The 22,219-nt window shown below is 40.5% G+C and overlaps 2 protein-coding genes across 4 annotated transcripts in view; one reads left to right on the top strand and one right to left on the bottom strand.

The window, feature by feature from the left end:
• mkln1 (muskelin 1, intracellular mediator containing kelch motifs) overlaps positions 1–17,045 on the bottom strand; it is a 33,266-nt gene extending 16,221 nt beyond the window's left edge. For 2 of the 3 annotated variants that reach the window (XM_084701095.1, XM_084701097.1), the window contains exons 1-10: positions 16,931–17,045; positions 16,176–16,245; positions 15,040–15,182; positions 14,525–14,613; positions 14,132–14,241; positions 12,278–12,470; positions 3,323–3,442; positions 3,050–3,115; positions 1,425–1,537; positions 1,089–1,301 (exon numbers count right to left, since the gene is read on the bottom strand). In XM_084701095.1, the coding sequence (XP_084557221.1) occupies positions 1,089–1,301; positions 1,425–1,537; positions 3,050–3,115; positions 3,323–3,442; positions 12,278–12,470; positions 14,132–14,241; positions 14,525–14,613; positions 15,040–15,182; positions 16,176–16,245; positions 16,931–17,010 (1,197 nt within the window). In that variant the 5' untranslated portion in view covers positions 17,011–17,045. The remainder of the gene's footprint in view (positions 1–1,088; positions 1,302–1,424; positions 1,538–3,049; positions 3,116–3,322; positions 3,443–12,277; positions 12,471–14,131; positions 14,242–14,524; positions 14,614–15,039; positions 15,183–16,175; positions 16,246–16,930) is intronic. The other variant, XM_084701096.1, reaches the window with a different exon arrangement.
• Positions 17,046–18,866: 1,821 nt separating this feature from the next.
• Positions 18,867–22,219, top strand: part of LOC146276901 (testis-specific gene 13 protein-like) — a 75,572-nt gene continuing 72,219 nt past the window's right edge. The window contains exon 1 of the mRNA XM_084701262.1: positions 18,867–19,175. The gene's annotated coding sequence lies outside the window, so the exon portion shown is untranslated. The remainder of the gene's footprint in view (positions 19,176–22,219) is intronic.

The following is a 22,219-nucleotide window of genomic DNA, read 5'->3' as shown; positions in this document are numbered from 1 at the left end:
ACTACAAATAATTGAAATTGGATTGTGAAAAACGAATTTCGATTCATTGGGTCTGTTGTTGCATTGCAGATAGTCCCTCCAGGTTTGTAGGCATGTGAGCTGGTGTCTGCAAAATGATTCCAACCATTGCAGCATCATAGTGGAACTTTTGGGTAGATATTTGAAGGAAGCACCAGGGTTCAGTTTATGCCCAATAACTGCACATTCCACTATGTTTTCTGTCAAACCTTATCCAACTATGCCAGGGGTAGGCAACCCTGGTCCGAGAGAGCCGCTGTCCTGCATGTTTTAGATGTTTCCCTGCTCCAGCACACCTGATTCAAATGAATGGGTCGTTATCAAGCTCTGTGGAAGCCGGGTAATGATCATTCATTTGAATCAGGTGTGCTGGTGCAGGGAAACATCTAAAACATGCAGGACAGCGGCTCTCTAGGACCAGGGTTGCCTACCCCTGGACAATGCTAATGCTCTTGGAACTGACAAAGATTGCAGTTCTTTGCCTACATTTTGCATGTTAGAAAACGATTAGCTTTCAAATTTGTGACTACCTCCAAAGACTGCAGTCTGTGACTTGTTAAAGCAATTTAATATATTGTGCAAACACTCATTTGAGTTTGAAATGTTTTTTATTTCTTATGATTTAAAACAAAAACAATTTTTTTGCGCACTTAATAAATAAAAAAACAAGCAAATGTGATTTGTGTCGTCATATATGACGTACGTCATGTAAAGCATACATTTAAGTCTGTTATTTGTGTTAATATTGTCAATTTGGAATAATTGTATACATTTTGTAAAAAAAAAAAAAAGGGGTAGTTGCAGGCCTAGTGGGAAGGCCCTGAACAAATGTTTTCACTTGAACTTAAAAAGGTGGATCGCAGGAAGGTATGTCATGAACCTTCCATGTCTTCAAACAAGCACACTGACCTACCTGTGAGGCTACAGACTAGATCACGTTCCAGATTATCCCGAGTATGTTTGGTGTTCATGTGGGTGTGTGTGGGGAGGGATGGGGGGGGGGGGCTTGTAGTTATGGGAAAGGTAGTGTGTGTCTGTGTGTATGTGTGAGTGAGTGTGGGGGGGGTTACCTGGTGGTCAAAAACAAGCTTGGGCCCTCCGTCGGCTGACGTGTCCTCGCTGAGGAGTGTCCAGGTGTTGGCGTCGATGTCGTAGCGGTAAAAGTCGCTCTTCAAGGACTTGCTGTTCCGCACGCTCGAGTCCAGGTAGCGGCCCAACGTGTAGATCTGCCTGCGCTGGGAGTCGATGCACATCTTGTGGCAGGAGCGAGCGCTCGGGCCGCTCTAGGACCCAGACAAAAAGACGAGGCCAGCGTATCATGAGCAAATTCAGACCAGCCGTGACTGAATTATCTGTCATTACTATGCACTGGGAAAGTCCTGGTTTTCAATCATTTGGTACCTCACCTCTTTCTCTGTGTCTCTGGAGATGCATGCCCACTGGTTCTCCTGGACGCTGTAAGCCCAGAAGTCAGCAAGGTCCTGTGTGCCATCCCAGCCCCCGAACAGGTACACCGTCTCTGCAGGGACAATGGGGGCAAACAACTGTGGTTCTTATATTTGTTAAACCGGTTGACTGCGCAATGTTCTGTTTCTATTCCCCATTCCTAGACGACAATGGTGCTTAAGTGTTTGGGATGGGTGGTGGGGTTCACTCTAGGATGTCAGGTTACCCTGGGTCATTAGAATGCACTGGACACAGACCTCAATGTGTACGGCCTGAGAGATGTTGGGGCTTCTTACAGCTCTCTCTCACACAACATGCACACACTTGATCTCTCACACACAAACACAGAAAATGAAAGCCTTTGTCTTCAGGACTGAATGAGAGGGGGAAACCCCACCAAAACATTAATAAATGCCCATAAAAACAGCCCAATAGAGCATGCCATTTTTTAGTTCCCCTGTCGTTAATTTATTACTTTTAAATCAAGGAAATTATTTTTGAGAATTGCCCTTATTTGGTTGGAGTTGCTAAAATATTCTGTGTCATTAAGTATGTTTACAGGCACACTAATATTCCACTATTATTCTAAACATTCCAATATTCAAACTGTTAAACAGTCATGTAAGCAGCATATTACATTATTCTGATATTATTTGATTATTCTGTAGCATTTTCCAAATAACACGTGGGATATGCCGATATTATTCAGGGTTTTAGGAGCATTATTTGGACATGTACACACTCACAGTGCATTAGTGGAGATCAAATGTGTCTCTCAATTGGGGTTTTCACCACAGTTTACAACACATCAAATAAAACTATCAAACAGCAGGGCTCAACATTAACATTTTTTGCCACTGGCCCCAAGACAATTTTTCAGCCCCCCCTTCAAAAACTGTAATTTATCATTGTTACAACAAAACCAAAGACTTATAAGTTGTTATTCTGTTAACATGTTTAATGTTAAAAAAGAAAAAAAAATGAAATCACATTTCTAATGATAAAAAAAATTAAAATAATAGTCAGCAAAACAATTAACTTTTAACCTCAAACATGACGTGCTCTCTCCCCTGCTGACAGCCATCTCTGCACAACTCTGTTTGGCTGAAACTGTAAATCCTCTGGTCTTTCAATGCTAATTTATAAAAGCTTCCATAGCATTTCATCAGTATGATACTGAGTACCCAAGTCGACACCATTCTTCTGCTGCAGTTCAATAGCCCGGGGGAATGAGGCGAACTGCTGGTCCATCTTAATTACGTGATATGCCGTTGTCATAAGTCGTGCAATAACACGATGGGCATCTGCATTTCAATCAACGCTTTGCAGTGGCCCGATCGGGACAGTGAGTTGCTAGTTTAACTGTCCCGACGTTACTTTTTACTGGCCCCGGGCCATCGTTATTGTCGAGCCCTGACCAGTTATTCCGAGTATCAACGGCTGCATGTAAACGGTAATATTAGTGGAATAATTATTTTCATTAGCCATGTAAACAGATGAGTAGGAATAATGTCTCTTTCGGAATAAGGGCAATATCCGGAATATTCTGTGCATGTGAATGTAGTCATTCTGAAAGCCTCCTCACCTGTCTGAACATCGATGACCATCTGATGCCCCCCCCTCATCCCTGGCCTGTTATCATCCCCGTCACCTAGAGACACAAAGACAGGAACACAATGGTAGAAAGAGAGGAAAAAAAGCGGTAGGATGTCGGGGATTTTTTTGTTGAGGGAATAACACGGGGAGGACAGAAGGCAAAAACATCAACTTTCCTATGGAGTGGGGGCACAGGTGTACTGCAGAAAGCATCATTAAGAAAGAAAGTAGAATTCCTTGCTTTGAAATAAATTTGTCTCACTGTTCATGTCGTCTTGGCTGGTTTCTTGGTTGGTGCTTATACCTTTGTTACATTTGGGGATGATCTGGCTCCACCTAGGCTTGTACTCCTGCTGGCTGATGTACTGGTTAAACAAACCGTCTACACAAGGACAGTAAAAGACATGGTCAAACACTCCAAACACACACACTCACATTTAATCAAATACTCCAATATCTAGGGCAACAAATCCCTTATTTTCAGGTATTTGGTGTTCTGAACTAGCCTGGCTGCCAGCCCAACTTCTCCCCACCCACAAAAAAATTTGGTTGGGAAGTTGGGTAACAACTACAGAAAACCAGAATCTGGGCGTACCAATGAAATTGCCAAGCCGGGCTTTATATGATGATGGACAGATGATCAACAGTAACGTAATCACCCACGTCACAAAAGAGCGCTTAAGTTGAATTCATTTGAACAAACAACATATTACGTTGCTCTGATTGGTTGTAGGTCTATCCAATTGAGCAAAGAGGCATTTGTTTTCCAGGCTCGTTTGAAACACGCCCTGTAGTCAAAGCCCAACGGAGAGTTCTCAGACTCATATTCTGACTAGAATTATGAGTATGACAACGTCAGGCTAGTTCTGAACGTCAGTTTATCCCTCACATTACCTAATCGGTTCAATACGCCTATGGTGTGACAGCACTGAGCCTCAAGGGAATTGAGGTGTATGTGTCACCTCTGTTCAATAGCACTATCATTTACCATGAACAGAACCTATAGAATCAATCAGGTCACATGAACAGTCTTAGCTCACAACAATGTACTGCGGCGTGACAAAGATACAGACCAGAGCCAAAAAAGGCAGGCCACCGGACTGACGTCAGTGCCCATTTTGGTGCCCTACGCTTAATTCCTTTATGATTCCCCCCCCCCCCCCCAAACCACCACAGCTGCCCTGTTAATGCGTGCACATTCTGTGTTTGATATGATGCTAGTTACGGAGTTAATGCGAGTGTCCAATGTGCGCGAGCGAAATTTTGGGGCATTTATTTGAGTGCATAATAGTTTTTGTAGCATAAACAAAATATGTAAAATAAACAGCCGTTTTTCAATTGTTAAAAACTAGTGCTGTCAGTTTAACGCGTTATTAACGGCGTTAACGCAAACCCAAATTAACGGCGTCAATTATTTTATCGCGCGATTAACGCTCTTTTTGGCCTAGCAAACTTTGTAGTTTTTTTCACATGCTGTTGCAACAACTACCGACGTTAGAAAAACTACAACACCACACCGGATCTAGCTAGACCGGAAACAAAACAACAGGCACGCCAAACACTCGTTTGGCTTGCGAGCTGGCTAAAGAGTAGTAGCAGAGCCCGTTTACGGATATTAGACATTCTCTGGTAGTAGGCTAACGTTACGTTTTGAGTGGATGACGAGAGCGAGATGCCGAAATGGATGCCAATAAGATTCTATATGGAAAGTTTGCTTTTAAAAAGTTGCCAAATGGTTCTATTGACAAGACCAGTGATCTGTGTGTTTTGTCGTTGTAAACTGAGCAGCACGTCCAGTCTGAAATACCACTTGATGGCCAAGCACACAGCTGATGCGAATTCTCTGCCCCCTTGTCAAAGCCAGGCGATTGCAATGTTGTTTTCAATAAAAAAAATATTTGCACAAAGCAATCCGAACCACTTTTCTATGTTGATAAGAGCATTAACATTTGAAAAAAGATAGGGACAAAAAGAAATCAGGGACATTTAGAATAGATAAAAATGTGCGATTAATTGTGATTAATCGCGAGTTAACTATGACATTAATGCGATTAATCGCGATTAAATATTTTAATCGTTTGACAGCACTATTAAAAACTTGTCTAGTGAAGACGATGTATTTTTGTCTCTTAAATTTTCAGCCCCACCCTTACGTTTCTTAGCATGGTTTTCCAAATTAATTAAAAAACATTTAAAACTGAAAGCATGCAGCCAAGGAGCTCTCCACCTTTATTACTAATTTAAAAACTATTTGATCAATCGAATATAAAAGCATCATAGAATGTACAGTAAAGTAACATACAGCTGGCGTCAGTTATTTCAAATGTATAGATCATGTTTAACAGTAAAATCTAAATTTTGTTTGCACCTAACATATTTGAGTTTGCTAAAATTAGCAATAACGTCAGCTAGTTCGAGGTGTATGCATAGGCTAACTATAAGTTAGCAGCACATTTCCCGTATTTAACAATAATAAAACACGGACTTACCTGAAAGTGATGCACGGGCATCATCTCGCAGTTTATTTCATTTTCTGCCCCTGACTCCTGTTGTCTTTTTGAGGCCATTTTCGAAAAGTTTACCTAGCCTACTGTCAAAGTTTGTCAGGCCACTGAGATAGGAAAGGGCACCCACGGCGAGCTTGGAAAGTTGAGTGTGTATACACTATACTAAAAAAATTTTTTTTGTGGGGTGGGGGGTGGGCACCATCGTAACGTTTTTTGAGCAATTAAATATATCTCTTGTTTTGCCTGTTTTGTGATATACATGCCTAAAAGGTGCGTAATATTTATATAGGCCTACTGAAATAATATGGGTATTATAATTATGATGATTTTTCAGTTGGCAATTTTTTGGTGCCCCCTCAGTACTTGGTGCCCTACGCACAGCGCGTAGTGCGTGTTATGGGAGCGGCGGCACTGTTCCCGGTAGTGAGGTGGACATAGTTTTACATTTGTTATGCGCCGTTTTCTAGGTTCACTTTTAATGAGAAGTTGGAGTTAATCAGCAAAGGAAGACCTACACCAGAACTTAATTTTTTGCAGAAAACCAAAGCTTTTGAGAACCTATATGTTATAGTGTTATGCAGAATGACCGGTCAATCTGTAGGCTTACAATATGTACCAACCCAACGTCATTATGCACAATTACCTTATGCACAATTAACGTGAATAGTGCCTCAAGGGCTGGCTCAAATAGTGCTATTTTGTGACCAACACAATTTCATGTAGGACTTAATGCTGTGTGCGCTGTATTGTGTTTTTTCCCGACGAGTAATGAAGGTCAGACTTACAGTGAGATACGCAAGTTTGATATCAGCTTTAGCAGGGACATCAATAGTAAATGCGAGCGCATACATTTTTTTCGCATTTTTTCGCAGTATTTGAGCACAAATACTTTTGAGCTTCATGTAATATTGTTTTTCTGGTTTAGTCAAAATAAGATGATCGGTAGGCCTATCATTTAGAAACTTTATTTAGTTTTGTAATGTTTTCTTAGCCTACCTCAATTCTGACTTGTGTGCCAGATCCGACACCTGAACTTCTGTGTGCTTGCTGCAGTGGCTATTTGGTAAGCTCAGAAGAGCGTGCTGACATGGAATTCTGTGGGCATCGGTTTGAGTTTTCGGTTTAACTGCTTTAATTGGGATACTGCTTTGGCATAACACATTTTCACATGTAGGCTCAACCGCTGATAATGTCGCTTTCACAATCCTGTACAGACGTCTCCTGAAGTGACGGTGCAATGTGCCCCAGTAAAAAGGATCAAACGATGCCCCTGGTCCATGCATTAGCCAAGGACAAAACAAGCCTACTTCATAGTGTTGATTAGGTTGAATTAAAAAAGGAGAATGACAAAATGATCTCTGCTCCCACAAACAAGCTCTAGTTATAGTAGTATATTTGTGCTTTCCAGTCAGTGTCTATTCTGATGGCCATACCAAGACTGTTCCTGCTTGAAAAGCATCCAACCCTCCAGTCTCCATTTTTGTTGCCATTGTTCTGAGAAGCCTTTCAAAAAGAAAACTAGTGACTGTCACTGTTGAGTTGTACATCTTCGAGGCAAACCAATCAACTACATCCTCATACATCTGAACAACATTTGTAGTGTTAGTACTGCTCATCTGCAAACCATGAAACTGTCCAGTCTTCTTGCCGTTTCTATGAGCCAGAAGACAAGGATGGTCACAACTTGACTTATTTTGTTAAGCCATCTTATTACGTACTACATACATACTTTCTTGTATCCACATACTAATTACATCATTATGTGGGCCTACTATACATGTTATATGTGACGGGTATGTAACAGCTATAGCCATGCGCCGTCACAACAAAGCTGGTTTGCTACTCACTGGGCTCGAACGCACAACCTCCAACTTGCCAAGCGTGACACTACCAACTACACCAAAGAAAAGCTAGCTCTTTGTTGACGCGGGTGGCCTGTTACATACCTGAGGAGCAAGTTTCACGGTTCTAACTCCGTTACATATAGCACAATACATTTCACCCTGTCTACATGTAAATGGTACTGTAAACATTTCCCACACTGTCAGTAAGATGCTTGCAGAGTTTTTCCTGGGTCAAAATGGGTCTTCGGTGCTCCCCCCCAAAAAAATGTATATACATATTCTTTTTTTTTCTTTTTTTTTCTAATCGATTGAATTTATTCCCAGGTGTTTTAAACCCCCCCCTCAACTGCGGTGTGAAGCGCGTGTCCGTGCAATTCTCCAACATGCACTCTAACAATCACTGCTGATAGACGGCCTAATATTTTGTACAGCTCTAATTCTGATACCGTGGCGGCAGACATTTTGCCTTAGAGGAAACACTGCACTATTATCATTCCAGGTTAAGAACACCAATGGAGGCTGTTGAAATCGTAAATCAAACTTCTGCCAGGATTTTGAGTGGAAATTTCATTTGCATTTGTACAGGTGTATTCGTGCACGTCGGGCTGGCCCTCGCAGCGGAACGACAGTTGAGTGGCCACTCTGTCCATTCTCGCACCTCACAGTTGCTTATTGATCAGACAAGAAGACACGCTTATTAACTCGATTACTAATGATCAAAACAGAACAAGGGTTTGGCTGTAGCTTACTTGAAACATACTATTGAGAACATATTCGCTGACATGCATTGCACGCGTGATGATGAACACAGGTTTTTTTTTTTTTTTCATTGGCGCTCGGGAAAACAGCTTTGGCGCGCGCCAAAAGATTCTCTATGCAGGAAAAACCCTGTGCTTGATGCACTGATCAAAGTTATTTTAAGACTTATGTTAGACAAACATAAGTCTTATTGTCAGTGTGGGAAATCATAGTGGTTTTTACATATACACAGAGGAAACACAATTACATTTACGGATGAGCAGTTATGAGCCCATGGATGCCACTTTGGTTTTTGAGGATGTGGATGGTCAGTTTGCCTCAACTTCTAAGGAGAATGGTCAACAGTGAATGTGACTTACATGTTTTTTAAAGGCTTCTCATAGAACCAAGGTATAAAAACAGCAGACTGGAGTTTGATGCTTTTTAAGAAGGACAAGTCTTGGTAACAGCAATCAATACTAGATTCTGATTGGAAAGCACAAGTAAGCTACTACCCACTTCTAGCTTGTTTGTGAGAGCCTTTTGTCATTGGCTTCTTTAATTTAAATGTTGTACTCGATCTAATACAACGAGTTAGTCATCAAGTTCTGATGTAGTAAACCATTATCAAAGCATTGCACTCCTGCCAGAGCTCTTCAGTAATTTTGGATCTCATTACATGAGATTTACATTTTCCCATAGAGAGATGTTTAGTTGCCTTGCAAATCAAACAAATGAAATAATCATTCAGCTTTGTCAGCTTCTCTTATACTCCTTTTATATCAACCTTTCTCAATCGTATAGTTTTCGGTTCTACTACTAGCTTGCATGTTTTTAGATGTTTATCTGCTACAATGAATGGGTTGTCTAAAAAATGAGTTGGAAGCAAGATACCACTATTAAGTTTGCCCTTTGCGCCCCTCCCCACACCTGTCACAAGGCCAGGTTGCTGCTGTAACTTGCTAGCCAACCTTTACTGAGGGGACTGTTTGAACGCGTTGGAATTTAAAAATGTTTATCTTTATGTATATTTGAGACCACACATTCGTAGATGTATGTTTCCACTATATGTTAACGTATTTTGAGGTCGATCCGATTAAATGAACGAAAACAAGGCACATCTGTCCATATTGTGTTAGTGAAGCAGGGAGAGGAATGCTCGTGGCAAGCTAACTAGCTGGATAGAGCGATGGGGAGTTTGTTTGCACTCAAAATGTAGCTCTAAAACATGGGCACTCCTAGGACATAAGCTCGATCATAAAAAATCCCCCAGCTGGGAAATGTTCGCTGTTTTTACAGTCCTGTAGAGGAGACCTTCAAGAACACAATGACATCAAATTGAGGCTGTGGCATTGAAGTTCAGGTTAGTAGGCAATGGCTCAAAGTACTCTCAGCCAATTACAGACCTCTTAAAATGGGAAAACTTCTGTGCCACATACGGGATGGTATTCACACAGGGATTGGCTCTAATTTGAGTGACAGGTTGATTCACCAATTGAAAAACTAATCTGGGAATTTAGATTTTTGTAAGGGGAGTGCCAAGATTTTTATGTCGCCGTTTGGCTTCCTAAACAGCAGTAGAATTCCAAGTTTTTCTAAACCGCATACAGCATTATAGTGAGCTACACTGATTTAAAACTACAGGTATATAAGGACAATTCTACCCATGAAATGTTTACTGGTAATATAATGTCATAATAAATCATAAAAGGTTCATCGATTTGTGAGGCATGTTTATTATTTTAACAATTGAAAACTGATGTATCACAGGCCGCTATGTATATGTCGTTCAACAGAGGCTAATTACGCTAACGACTCAGTCATCAAACAAAAATGTATTACTGTTTTCGAAAGTAAATGTACTAATAATATCAGCGTACAAGGTATTGTACATTAAATCTCACAATTGTGTTTTTTATCGCAATTTTAAATGAGCAATATGTTCAATTTTGCATTTGTTGACCCTCCGTTGTGATTACATTGAGAGCAGAACATTTGTCCTCCCTACTAGTAAGACTGTTGCACAGCAAGTATCATATCATGCCGTGGTGTACTAGCAGCATCAAACATTTAAGCAATTCAAGACTTGCATGTACAGTAAGTAATGTAACATTAAATAAATGTATTTAAACTCAAGCTTGTGTGGTGCGTCGCTGTCTTCAATGTCACAGCCTAAATTCTATGTCAAAAGAAACATTTTTCATTTCTGGCACTTTCAAACAATCCCCTCAGTGAAGTTTGGCTAGCAAAAGCAGCTAGCTTGCTCGTAGCACAATTTAAGAAGGGATCAGGGCTCTAGAGTGCGACCAATTTGGTTGCATATGCGACCAAAATTTGTACGGATGCGATTAACAGTGCGTGTCCACTGTAGCTACGCGGTGCAAGCGACAACATGTAGCTTAACATCTATCTTAACATCTAGCTTCCTAGGTTTCAAGGTGGAGGAGAAACTAATCGTTTGTGTGGCTGCTTACCCAGTCCAGTCCGTTGACATGTGTAAAAAACGTTTTACTATATTCCTCAGTCTCTGCTACAGGAATCTGTCGATACGATAGTGAGTTCCAGCCGGGCTAGCTAGCTAGCTAGCTACTACAGAACGAAGTTACGTAATGTCACTAGACTGAATTAGAAAGTACAAGCACCAACAACTTCGGCAACCTTGCGCCATGCATCGTTTTTTTATTGTTAACACCTCTGTACAAATACAGCTATGTATCTTACAGGACTGGGTAAGCAGCCACACAAACGATTAGTTTCTCCTTCACCTTGAAACCTAGAAAGCTAGAAATGTTTACCATGGTTGCTACGTTTCGAGAAACAAGAAAACACTCCGATTGGCCATCGCTAGCGAAAATCGCTCCTCATTTGCATAAAGTTGAGAAAATCTCAACTGTTGCGTTGCGTCGCTACCTACAATGCACCACGCAAGCAATTCGCCTGGCTCCATAGAAAATGAAAACATGTTGTTGCTTGCATCGCGTCGCTGTATATTTAAATAATATTAGCCTTGCCTTCAGAAGCTTTTGTTAAACACACCCATTATTCTTTTTTTGATTGTGTCATCAAGCCAGACTGCTTTTGTGGGACAATAAAGGTCCTCAGTGACTGTTTCACCCCCACTTACATCTGATGGAAACGTCTTGTAGCCTTTGGTTCTATGAAAATGCCCCTTTCAAAGGCAAATGTTCAATAAAGTATATTTTAGACACTTCTCAAGCTTTTATTTATTACATTATGAACACGTCTTGTTAGATCACGTTATATCCATTAATAGACATTTGGTTTTCTAGGTTGAGCATGTAGAACACAGGTCGCATTTCGACACTGATGTAAAATTGAAGGCAGTGTGAATTTTGTGGCAGATCATTTACATAATATATATGAATGTATATGGAGCGTGATAAAAAGGTGACCTTAAAATTCTGGCAACAAGGAAAAATTTGGGTGCACCTAAATTTTGTGCTGGTGTACCTAAATAAAAAAGTTAGGCGCACCATTGCAACCAAGGGAAAAAATTAGTCTGGAGCCCTGAGGGATGATGTTATTGTGTGATCAATATTTGTCATCATAATAGGACATTTAGTATATTCATTCAAGCTAACAAACTGAAGCTAAAATATTCCTTCAGATATAACACGTGTAAAAACACAAAGTAAGAGTTTCCTATTTTTTTTTTTTTTTTTATTAATCAGACACACATAGCTCAGGAGTCATTTTAATTCTCAACACTTTTCAGCAGTGGCAAAAACTGAGCAGAGCTGGTTTTGTTCTTTTCTAAACCTGCTGCAGAGGGAGCAGACCCCTACAGTTTCCCCAGAAATGGTACCCTCTCTAGTTTACCTATTTACTCTTAAAATAATATATAAAAAATTGCTACCACTATTTTCTAGTAACCCAACGCTAAAATCGTCCTTACAAAACGAGGATCGTGGTTATTTAGTGTCTCACGAGCACGGCGCAAACATAGGCTGCTGCAACAAAATTCTAAGATAAGCGCTGGAGGTTAGGTCGAGGAGCCGTCGATGGTGTTGTGCGTGCATTGTGGTAATTTAAATCCCTACAACACTGTATGGAATGTACCTCTGATACCAAGGCTTCGGGTGTTTGTGTGTGTTTGTGGGGGGTCACCTGTCACAGCTTTGTCAATGAGCTCCTCGCAGGCATCAAAGTCCCCCTGGAGGACTAGGCGGTCGTGCAGGTGCGTGAGCATGGGGTGCTCCAGAGCAATGCGGGTCTTCTTCTGTAGCGACTCAAAGGCCTCTGTGTAATTGTGCTGCCGGAAGTGCTTCAGGCACAGGCGGATAGCCTCCTGTTCTCTGTACTACTGGAACATGGGTGGGAGGGGCTTTTATTGACAAAAACATTAAATATATGCAAATAATCTCTCCTTTTATAGCAATTAATCTCCTCTTGTACAATTAGAATGTAGGCCTGTCCCCGACTAAGATTTTCTTTGGTCGACCAAGACTCGACTAAGCACTTCTGAAAATCAACTTATCGAAATTTTTTTTTTTTTTTTTTTTTTTATAAATGTCACAATGTTTTTCATCAAACCATTTAGGTGATGTTTTACCTCACTGTTTTAAGAGATAATATGAAAGAAATACATACGTAAGAAGGGAGATTGACAACTAGACAAACATAAATGTACAAACATTTTCTCGATCTGACTCAATGTACCTGCTGGACATTCCAGATTCAGCCGCTATAAAATAAGCTATTACTAATAATAAGCGTCCTGTCACCAGTCCTGTTGTTACCAAATGCCGATACAATACAAAATGCCTGATTGTAATAGATAATAAATAATAACCAATGTACTACAAATCAAAAATATTGTTTGTTTAACATGCAAATCAGTCTGCTATTCACTGCCTGAAAAAGTGCAGCATGCAAACTTACGTAGAAGCCGAGTGAGGAACGGTGCAACAGAGAAGATTGGCCGGAGAAGATAATGTCATTCGATTTGGATGTGATTCTTATAATAGGCATATTCATTTTTTCAACCCAGCGCATGTAAGCATGAGCAAAGTAGGCCAACTTATGGTTTTCAGGGGTAGGCTACATCATATTCAATGTTGAACTATGAAAAATAAACCGTTGTTGGCAGAGTTTGCATTCAATGTTTTTTGAGTCACCCGGTACTTTGTAAATGTAAATGTAAATGTACTGTAAATGAAATGCTGTCATACCACAGATTTATATGCCATTTTGCCTAATAACACCAACAAAATAGGCTATGGCAGAGTTTGTACTTTGGCAATGGTGACACAAGCGGGAATCAGATCTCACACTGCCATACGGCAACTTGACTAAAAAAATCTTAAGTCGACCAAGAGCATATCGACCAGAAAATCGACTAGTCGACTGAGTGGGGACAGCCCTATTAGAATGATCGAGTGATTTCACATGACTAGAATTTGTTCACACTTTCCTATGTGCTGATGATATGACTTAATGTTAGCTGGTCATTTTACCATGGCTAGGGCCCTGAAACTGTGAGATATAGAGTTTCCCAAAAAAAGGCAAAACATTTTTTTAAATACTTCTGATCACTCTGCACAATCAAGAAACAATATGAAGCAACACCACAACAGCTGAAGCAGTAAACTTTGCAAACACAAAATGTACAGAACTAAGTGAAACCTAAAAGATGTTATGAATAATGTTGGTGAGGATAATAACGGTTAGTATATGTTTATAAGGTTAGTATAGATTATTATGTGTATTATAGGTTTAGCATACTATATTGTTTATTATTGTGTATATTTAGGAGGTTTATTATATTTGTGCTTATCATAAGTGTAATCTATGTTCAGAGTACTTATATGTTATGTCAGGTTGCTATGCGGTGTCTTGTCTTAAGAATTTCAGTGCCCAGTCTGACAGTGTTGTTCTGTGTATCTGACAATAAAAGGCTTGAACTTGAACTAATGCTAACCCTACGGCGTGTGTGTTGCTGTGGGTGGGATGCAGGCCTACCTTGCTGTACCAGTTAAGGCAGGGCTGCACCATCTCCGGGTCCTCGATGCCGTGCAGCTCTATGTACCAGATACTGAAGTTGAAGCTGGGGCCCCAGGACATCAGAGGCACTGAGAGGTGGCAGAGAGAGGTAAAGAGAGAAACAATGGGAGAACAAGACAGAGAGAACAAGACAGACAGAACAAGACAAAGAGAGAGCAAACCAGACACATAAGATAGAAAGAAAACAAGAGATTTAGATATGGAAAAAGAAGAAAGAGATATAAATAAGAGATGGAAAAAGAGATGAGAGAGAAAAAGAAAAAATTCTAGCTGAACAGTGATGCTGACCTTCAGCCCTCCACTTATGTCAAGCAGGACTCCCACTTGACCGAGGGGCTCATTCGTCCTCACCTATTTTGACAAATCTGCAGGGAAACATCTGCTCATCAATCTTGTGCTTCAAGGTGAACGTCTCCTTGTTGTAGTCATTCTTAAGGCCGCTGCGGAGGACAGGAAGAAGGATGATGTCAAAAGATGACATCAGTTCATTTCCCACAAGGTTTCCATTACAACGTTCAATTGCGAGAACCAAAACATTACATTACGCTGAGTGAAGGGAAATGGTAAGGAAATTGCAACAATAAAAATTTATTATTATAATAATAAAACATGTTCTAGGTCAGTGATTCCCGAAGTAGGGGTCGGGACCCCCCGGGGGTCGCAAGACAGCGAGGGGGGGTCGCGAGATGATTTCCAGAAATTTAGGAACATTTTAAAACAATTAGAAATAGCCTATTTTAGCCATGTGGGGGTTGCGAGTCACTGGCACCATTATTTTAGGGATTGTGGGCTGAAATGTTTGGGAACCCCTGTTCTAGGTAATCAGTAACATAGCACCTTGTGATATGTTGGCTCTATACCCTCACCTGGATAGGAGCTCTGTCATGTTCTCTTCACTCATGCCACCAAACACCTTGAACTTCTTCAGGTTGCAGACGTGAGTCTTCTCATACTTTCCAAATGTGATGCTCTGGACTATCGCTGGCCTCTCCATTTTTAGAATCAAGTACTAAAGGAAATAATAGAATTAGAGAGATAATTAGTGTTAGAGAGGGGGGGGGGAGAAAGAGAGAGACAGTTCTACATTTCCAGAATCAATCCATTGGCAGATCCATTATGCCTGAGTCAAAGCAGTCTTATAACTGCAATACGCTGACTTATGGATCCTTTAATAGAGTTTCATAGCTGTAAGTATTTCATACTTAGAAACAAGCCATATTTTAAATACATTGTCTTTTTTGGGCCCAGCTGCCAAATACCCATGACATGACAAAGCATGATCCGTCATGATCCGACAAAGCATGATCCATCATGCTTTGTCAGGTGGCAAGTGTCAGGTAATAAGATTGCATAAGACATGAGTTATAAGACTTCCAACTGACAAAGCATGACAGACATCTGTAACAGTTAGACATATTGTTTTATATTCCCACAGAATCTGTTTCAGAAGATTAATGTCCTGTCCTAAATTGGTTCTTTTAGAAACTGATACTGTAGCTTCTTAGCGGTGTGTGGATCCCTCTGTGGTGCACTAAAACAGGGTTGAAGAGCCAACACAGATAAATTACTTATTGAGCTTGGTTCATAAGCAAGTTACTAGGTGAAATGTGAGTAATTGTTTTACATTAGTCAGTACCTATAAATTAGCCTGACGTTGTCATACTCATAATTCTAGTCAGAATACGAGTCTGATAACTACGTTGGGCGTAGTGAGTATGGGGCGTTTCAACCAAAATCGTAAAACAAATGCCTCTTGGCTAAATTGGGCTGGCAGCCAGGCTACCTATAAATGGCATGTGTGGCATAAATGGGCCTAGTTTACTAAATGAATATGTTTTTTTTAGAGGACTATTTATTTATGATACTCTGACTTTATATACAAAAAGTAAAGCACGAACGTTTCTGTATTATCCGAGTTTAGCTGTGATGCTGACAGACGATGGATTGTGCCATGGGATTTGATTTAGCGACAAGTTTCTATGAGGTGGGCGTGGCACATTACTTGTGGCGGGTAGTTGCTTTCCGACGACCATCTGGAAGACTGGTCATTGGGTTTGTCTACCAAGATGTTTCTGCAGAGAGGGAGAAAGGGAATACGTGGCGAATAAGCATTAAACATTTCAGCAAACGTAACCCCCACGTAACACACTAGCCGACGTTGCCACATTGAATACCCTAGTTTGTAGCAAACGTAACTTTGCTGAGTGAGCTGGACCCACCACTGATGCACAAGGCAAGCGAACATTGTCTAGCCACACTAGCTAACTTTACGTTTTTTGGTCTGGTCAAATGCATCACACAATATACATAACCTACATAGCAGTGAATGCCACTGACTGCTAAAGCAACAACAGCATTTGTCAACTCGTATGCAAGCAACTAGTTCGCTAACTTTACTGACTAGTTAGTAACTTAAGAAGGCCAGCTTTACCAAGTTAGCTAGCTAGCTAACATTAACCAAATAATAATTGAATTGTAAGTCATTGTAATGTACTAAAGTATTTGCAAGCCAATTTAGCAAACAATGTTTACAAGCTAGCGACCGACCTAACAATTGGGTGTTATCAACAAATAGCTCTGTAACGTGTTAGTAGTGTGAAATGCTAGTGCTAGCTATCTAACGAACGATGATGGGTCAGTTGGCTCACTGTCAGGTAGGCCAAAGAAAGATTATTCCGGTGTATTATGGCCACAAAAGACAAGGCCACCACGGAAACGAATACATTGAACGTGTTTGTTTTTATGTGCACTACTCACTCTGGCAAATACGTAGAAGAGTAAGAACTCCATTTAAAAACGCTGAAGGAGAGGACTCTGTTCTCAGGAACGACAGCCATTTTGTTGCACAAAATAACAAGCGAACAGTCAGACGACCAAGGCCTGAGACTGACAGTGACAAGTTTTAAAGAGACCGTACTCTAAAAAGCTTTACACACTGAAACGACAATTATTCTTACACATTTTGTATATACATATAATGTGACATATAAAATACATGTATCGTTACATAAGTGTCTTCGCCAGAGTGATTTGGCATAAAACAATTGTTTTGGGCCATTGACATTGTATAGAGCTAATGAGTTGTATGGGAGGTAGCCTACAGGATAAATGACAAATAGGCTACTGAAACTCAAGCAACAAAAATACTATTTCCCTAGTGGTAACTTACACAGCATCCATTCAGCTCCCATTACAAGTATGTTGTCATTGGCCATTTTATTAGTATTTTTTGCCTGGGCTGGGGCATGTTGGATAATGATTTCCTCATAATGAACTCATCCCCCTGCATGGTCCACAATATGGTGTCACATTGTTTCTAATAGGCGTCATGACTCATGTTGGTGACTAAGTGTCTTCGAAAGTAGTCAGGACACTTCCAGTAATGTCTTCCAAGTTCCAGTTATCAACAGAATTTCTCCTCTCTCCCTTTCTCACTCTCTCACTTCGTCCCCTGCATGTTTGTGTATCCTAACATTAAATGTTTAATACATTCAGTGTAATGTGTATTTTAAATTATATTTGTTGAGATTATAGTTTTTTCCTGGTTTGTTACTCCACTGGCCATCCCCAAGCAGACATGGAATAGACTAGAAGAGAAGAGGACTTGAGCCCAGCCAAGGTTGAGGAGAGGTGTCTTTTGTTGTCAAAGTTGTAATCCTCTGTAATGCACACTACGGGGGGTCTGTGAGCAACAGAACACCCGGACCTCTGGTATGTTCACACGGTCCTAGTTGGCTGTGTGGGGCGGTCCAATCAATGACACCATACAACTGAGGGAAAGGGAGGGGTGGCGAGGGCTGGGGGGTAGGATACAATACTAAAATCCTTACACTGTCTATGTTATTAACTGTAAGAACTTTGGTCTTGAACGCAAGCTTTATTCCTCTCAATTTCTTTCTAAAGATGTATGTCAAATGCAATTTTCAAGTGGATTGTCTGGAAGCTTATGATGTCAGAGGTGAACTGGTTTATGATTTCATTCGTTTGGCAGTGGCAGAGTCTATTTGTGGTAAAGACTGCTCAGGTTGAATGGGTAAGCAATTTTGTGTGAGTTGTCATGCAAGAATTGTGAACTTACCACAAGGGTGCAGGTGTCACTTATTAAATTAAAATGTAACATGACTTCCATTACATATGTTGTTGTAGCCTACATTGTGTGCTATATTTAGGCTATTGTTTAATGGTATATTTGCTGCCAGTTAGCTAGGCCTATGTTAACTTTAGTTCTTTGATCACTTGTATCACTTAGATTTTATAGACGACTAGTTAGGCTAAGTGGCTGCTATTTTGTCAACAGTTAATTGTAGTCGTATGTCCTTTACCCTGTCTACTGCTCTGGCACAGCTCATCCGTGCGTCATCATAAATGATATCATAGGCCTATTCATGACCTCATTGAACATGGGGAAATGGCTAAAGCCTTCTTTAATACTGTCCTGACCAGTGACCAGTCTCGTCAATTTTTTTTCGGATGGATTAGGTATAAATACTCTGTAGAGTGATACATAGGCTACCAAACATACGGAAGAAAAAGTCGGAACCGCTTTCTGTCAAGTCATTTTCTACCCATTCATGATTCTTGACGCTTCACCGATCCCGGCGTTGCATCGGATTTCTCCGTGTCCTGGTGAGTGCGCAATGGTTCGGATCACGTGGGAGGTCCCTTTAAGTTTCCATTAACAGAGGCCTCAGTGTGTCACATGATGGACATGATATAATGAAATAGCAGGGACGGAGAGACGGAGTGTTTCCTGGGCTGATGAAAAAGAGAGACAATCTACGCAATAATCTGCAAACACGTAGTGGTCTTACTCCTGCAACACAGAGGACCAGAGCTGTGGGCAGGGGCGGCCCCGGCGCTCTTGGATGCGTGCTCAGCGGACGGGACATGTCATTTCGTGATTGCACCTGCCATAAAATAAAGCACCGAAGGAAGAATATTCACCCGAAAGTTCATGTTTATTTCACCTTCGCTCTGGAGTAGAATTTGGTCGTTTTACAACGTGAGTAAAGTTTTTTTTTTACCCTTTTCTAATCTATTCGATTGTTGATAGCCTACATGTGAATTATGTTTCGTATGCTTAGATGTCAGATGTCTTTTGATTGGATATTTCTGGATTGTATTGATGATGTTTTGTAGCCTGATCGAGGCTATATGAAAAATGCGCTTCACTCTCAAGATTTTTGTGCCATGGGTTTATCTTCGGCAATGTCCGCATTCCAGTTTGTGTGGCGCAGGTTAGGCTATAATGTAAAGTAGAACTAAACAACTACAAATGTGGCCTTTTTATCCACCCAGATCTGATTTAGATGTTCTGTTTTAGCCGATGAGCCACCATCATACAGCTGGACTGCACTTCAAAACATCACGCCCCATTTGTTTTCATGCAGAGCGCCTGGTTGAATGCCTGAACGAGAACATTACCTAGAATTTGACATGACAAGTAGCCTAATAGTTCTTTGATGGGGCTTAATTAGCAATTGGCACTGTCAGAACATGCTACTTTTGCAGACTGTCGGGTGAGCGTATACGCATAGTTGCGCAGATCTTCCATTAGGCGTTATGATATCTATTTAACAGTCACAATTAGTTGGAAAATACTTAAATTGGGGAGTGGCCAGGTTATTGGGGGGGAAACATGCGAATGCCTTTGGATTAAATGTTGGGTTTTGTCGATAAAAAATAACAAAAACAACTTTCTATTTGCATTATTATCGCCACCATCAAAGCTAATCTGAGTTATAACGGTTGATAAAGATGGAGGTGGGGCTTTAACTTTATCAGTGCTTTTCTACATTATCTTCAAAGGATGGGATGTTTAACAAATGTGGCAAAACATGCAACGTCACTGCCTTGTCTTTAAGTGTGGTGCCAGCGACGAAAACAACCTCGCACCTGACCGTCTGTGTGGGACGAGCAATACGCTCGTGAGCGCGCATCAGCGCTTGAGCGAAAAAAAAGTGTTGCGTATAGGGCGAGCTACGCACTTGTTTCTCTTTTCTCTCAAAATACAAAACGACGAAAGTATGCATCCAAATGACACACTATTGTTGCATACAAACGTTAACATTGAATAATGAAATTATCTAGAAATAGGCTAGCCTACACCATCCATCCTCAAGCGTAACACTGATAGCCTATACACAATTTCTCCACTTAAAATGAAGCAATTTGATTAGGGGCTTAGCAGCAAAGCTTGTTTTTGTTAGTTTTATTATTGCATTTATTAAGCGTAGTGTTATCATTATTAGGCTATTATTATTATTATTCTGCCATGGGAGTCTTTGGCAACCCATAGGCTAGAAAACACTCCTTGTCACCAGGTTGTATGTCTACCACGTTAGCACTAGCGCCACCAATGGGTCAAAGTTGGAGGTCCGTTGCACACGTAACCTTTAAACCGTAGGCCTATGACCAATTTTCAAAAATGAGGTATCATTAGGTGCGTTCCACTTCACGCAGCGCCCACATTCGGCAGCAGCTGGCTGACTTGAAGTTGACTTGTGTTGCCGAGTGCATTTTCTGGAAAGCAACTGCACGGGTTCTAATGACACCAGCTATTTAATGATTGGCCAGACTCACACACGACAACGTTGAAGCGCGTTTTGTATTTATTCTGACACGTTCAGTTTCGCCAATGCTCAAATCCGGAGCAAACAATAGCCTACGATTAAATTAAATATTTGCCTTTATTGACAGACTTCTATAGCCCACTATTGTTAAAGAAAGTGTTTTAGTCTGGCTCTTCACCAACGGAATTACTACATTTAGTTGAGTTTTGGTTGTATTATCAATCTGCAGATTGGAGAGAGAGTTTAACATAGAACAATATATAAAATGACAAATTTCAGTGCACTGGTTTGTGCAATTCTAATGCGAAAACTACGGTGGCCCACGGGTGCACAACACAACATTAGCGAAGCAAACAAAAGTTGAAAACACAACAACATAAACACACAACACAACATTAACAAAAACGAAACATTTATAAAGACGCTGCATTTCAAAAAACAAACTACTTACAACAGCACAACATTAAGTGACAACGCAACAGCATTGGTTCACACCACCAACATCAGCCGAGAACACAATGCATTAGCCGATAACACAGCAGCATTAGCAGAGAACACAGCAGAGTTCCATAAAGCGAGTTTACCGAATAAGCCAGACTTTTGTCAGTTAGTCGGACTCATTTGTAGTTCATTCGGTTCCATAAAGCTAGCTCAACGTAATTCGAACTCAGTTACTATGGCAACTTAGGCTGCGAAACTAGTCTGGTCAGGGTCAGACCAACTGTCAGGCTTTGCCTGAATTGGTGCTTAAGCAGAGGTCCTGTAACACTGACCCTTACGGGAAAACGATGATTTACCACTTATATTCTCATTTTCTTCTTCTCATCAGTTCAATATGTTCAACATTGATAGAAAATAAACGTAAATAGCATATAGCTACATTTAGCCTAATGCATTAAACAATGATGAACAATGCTTTGATAGGCTACACACTATAGCCGTTAAATGTATGGATGTTAGTTTGTGATTTCAAATGTTTAGGCAACAGCCATAGGCCTATATCTCAAGCTTTCCCTTCCGCTGTTGGCCTCCTCAACAAGGCCAAAGCTCACACTGACTGAATGTCCTAAAAAACTTTTTGCACTACACTCAACTCCTGTAATATTTGTATTTTATATTGTATTTTATATTGTAAATTGGCAACTTATATTCTACTTTATTGTATATTCTATTTTATTTTAATTGTATTCCACTTAGTACTGTTAGTTTATGTATCCTTAGTACAGTTAGACCACATATTTAAATTTAAGATTCCTATATGTTTACTGTATGCACCTTCCTACCAAAGCAAATTCCTTGTCTGTGCAAACTTTCATGGTGAATAAATCCCATTCTGATTCTGATTCAGATTCTGATCTAAATTATCCAAGTATAATTATCATAGCAATATAATTGTTAACAGTAGCCTGCAATTGCAAAACGAACGATACACCCACCGTTTCCCCGACACAAAAAACATGTACTTGATATTTAC

Source organism: Hypomesus nipponensis, chromosome 7, assembly GCF_054491055.1.
Source record: "Hypomesus nipponensis isolate SF chromosome 7, ASM5449105v1, whole genome shotgun sequence".
In the NCBI taxonomy this organism is placed as follows: Eukaryota; Metazoa; Chordata; class Actinopteri; order Osmeriformes; family Osmeridae; genus Hypomesus; species Hypomesus nipponensis.
This window is presented reverse-complemented; position numbering and strand designations above follow the sequence as displayed.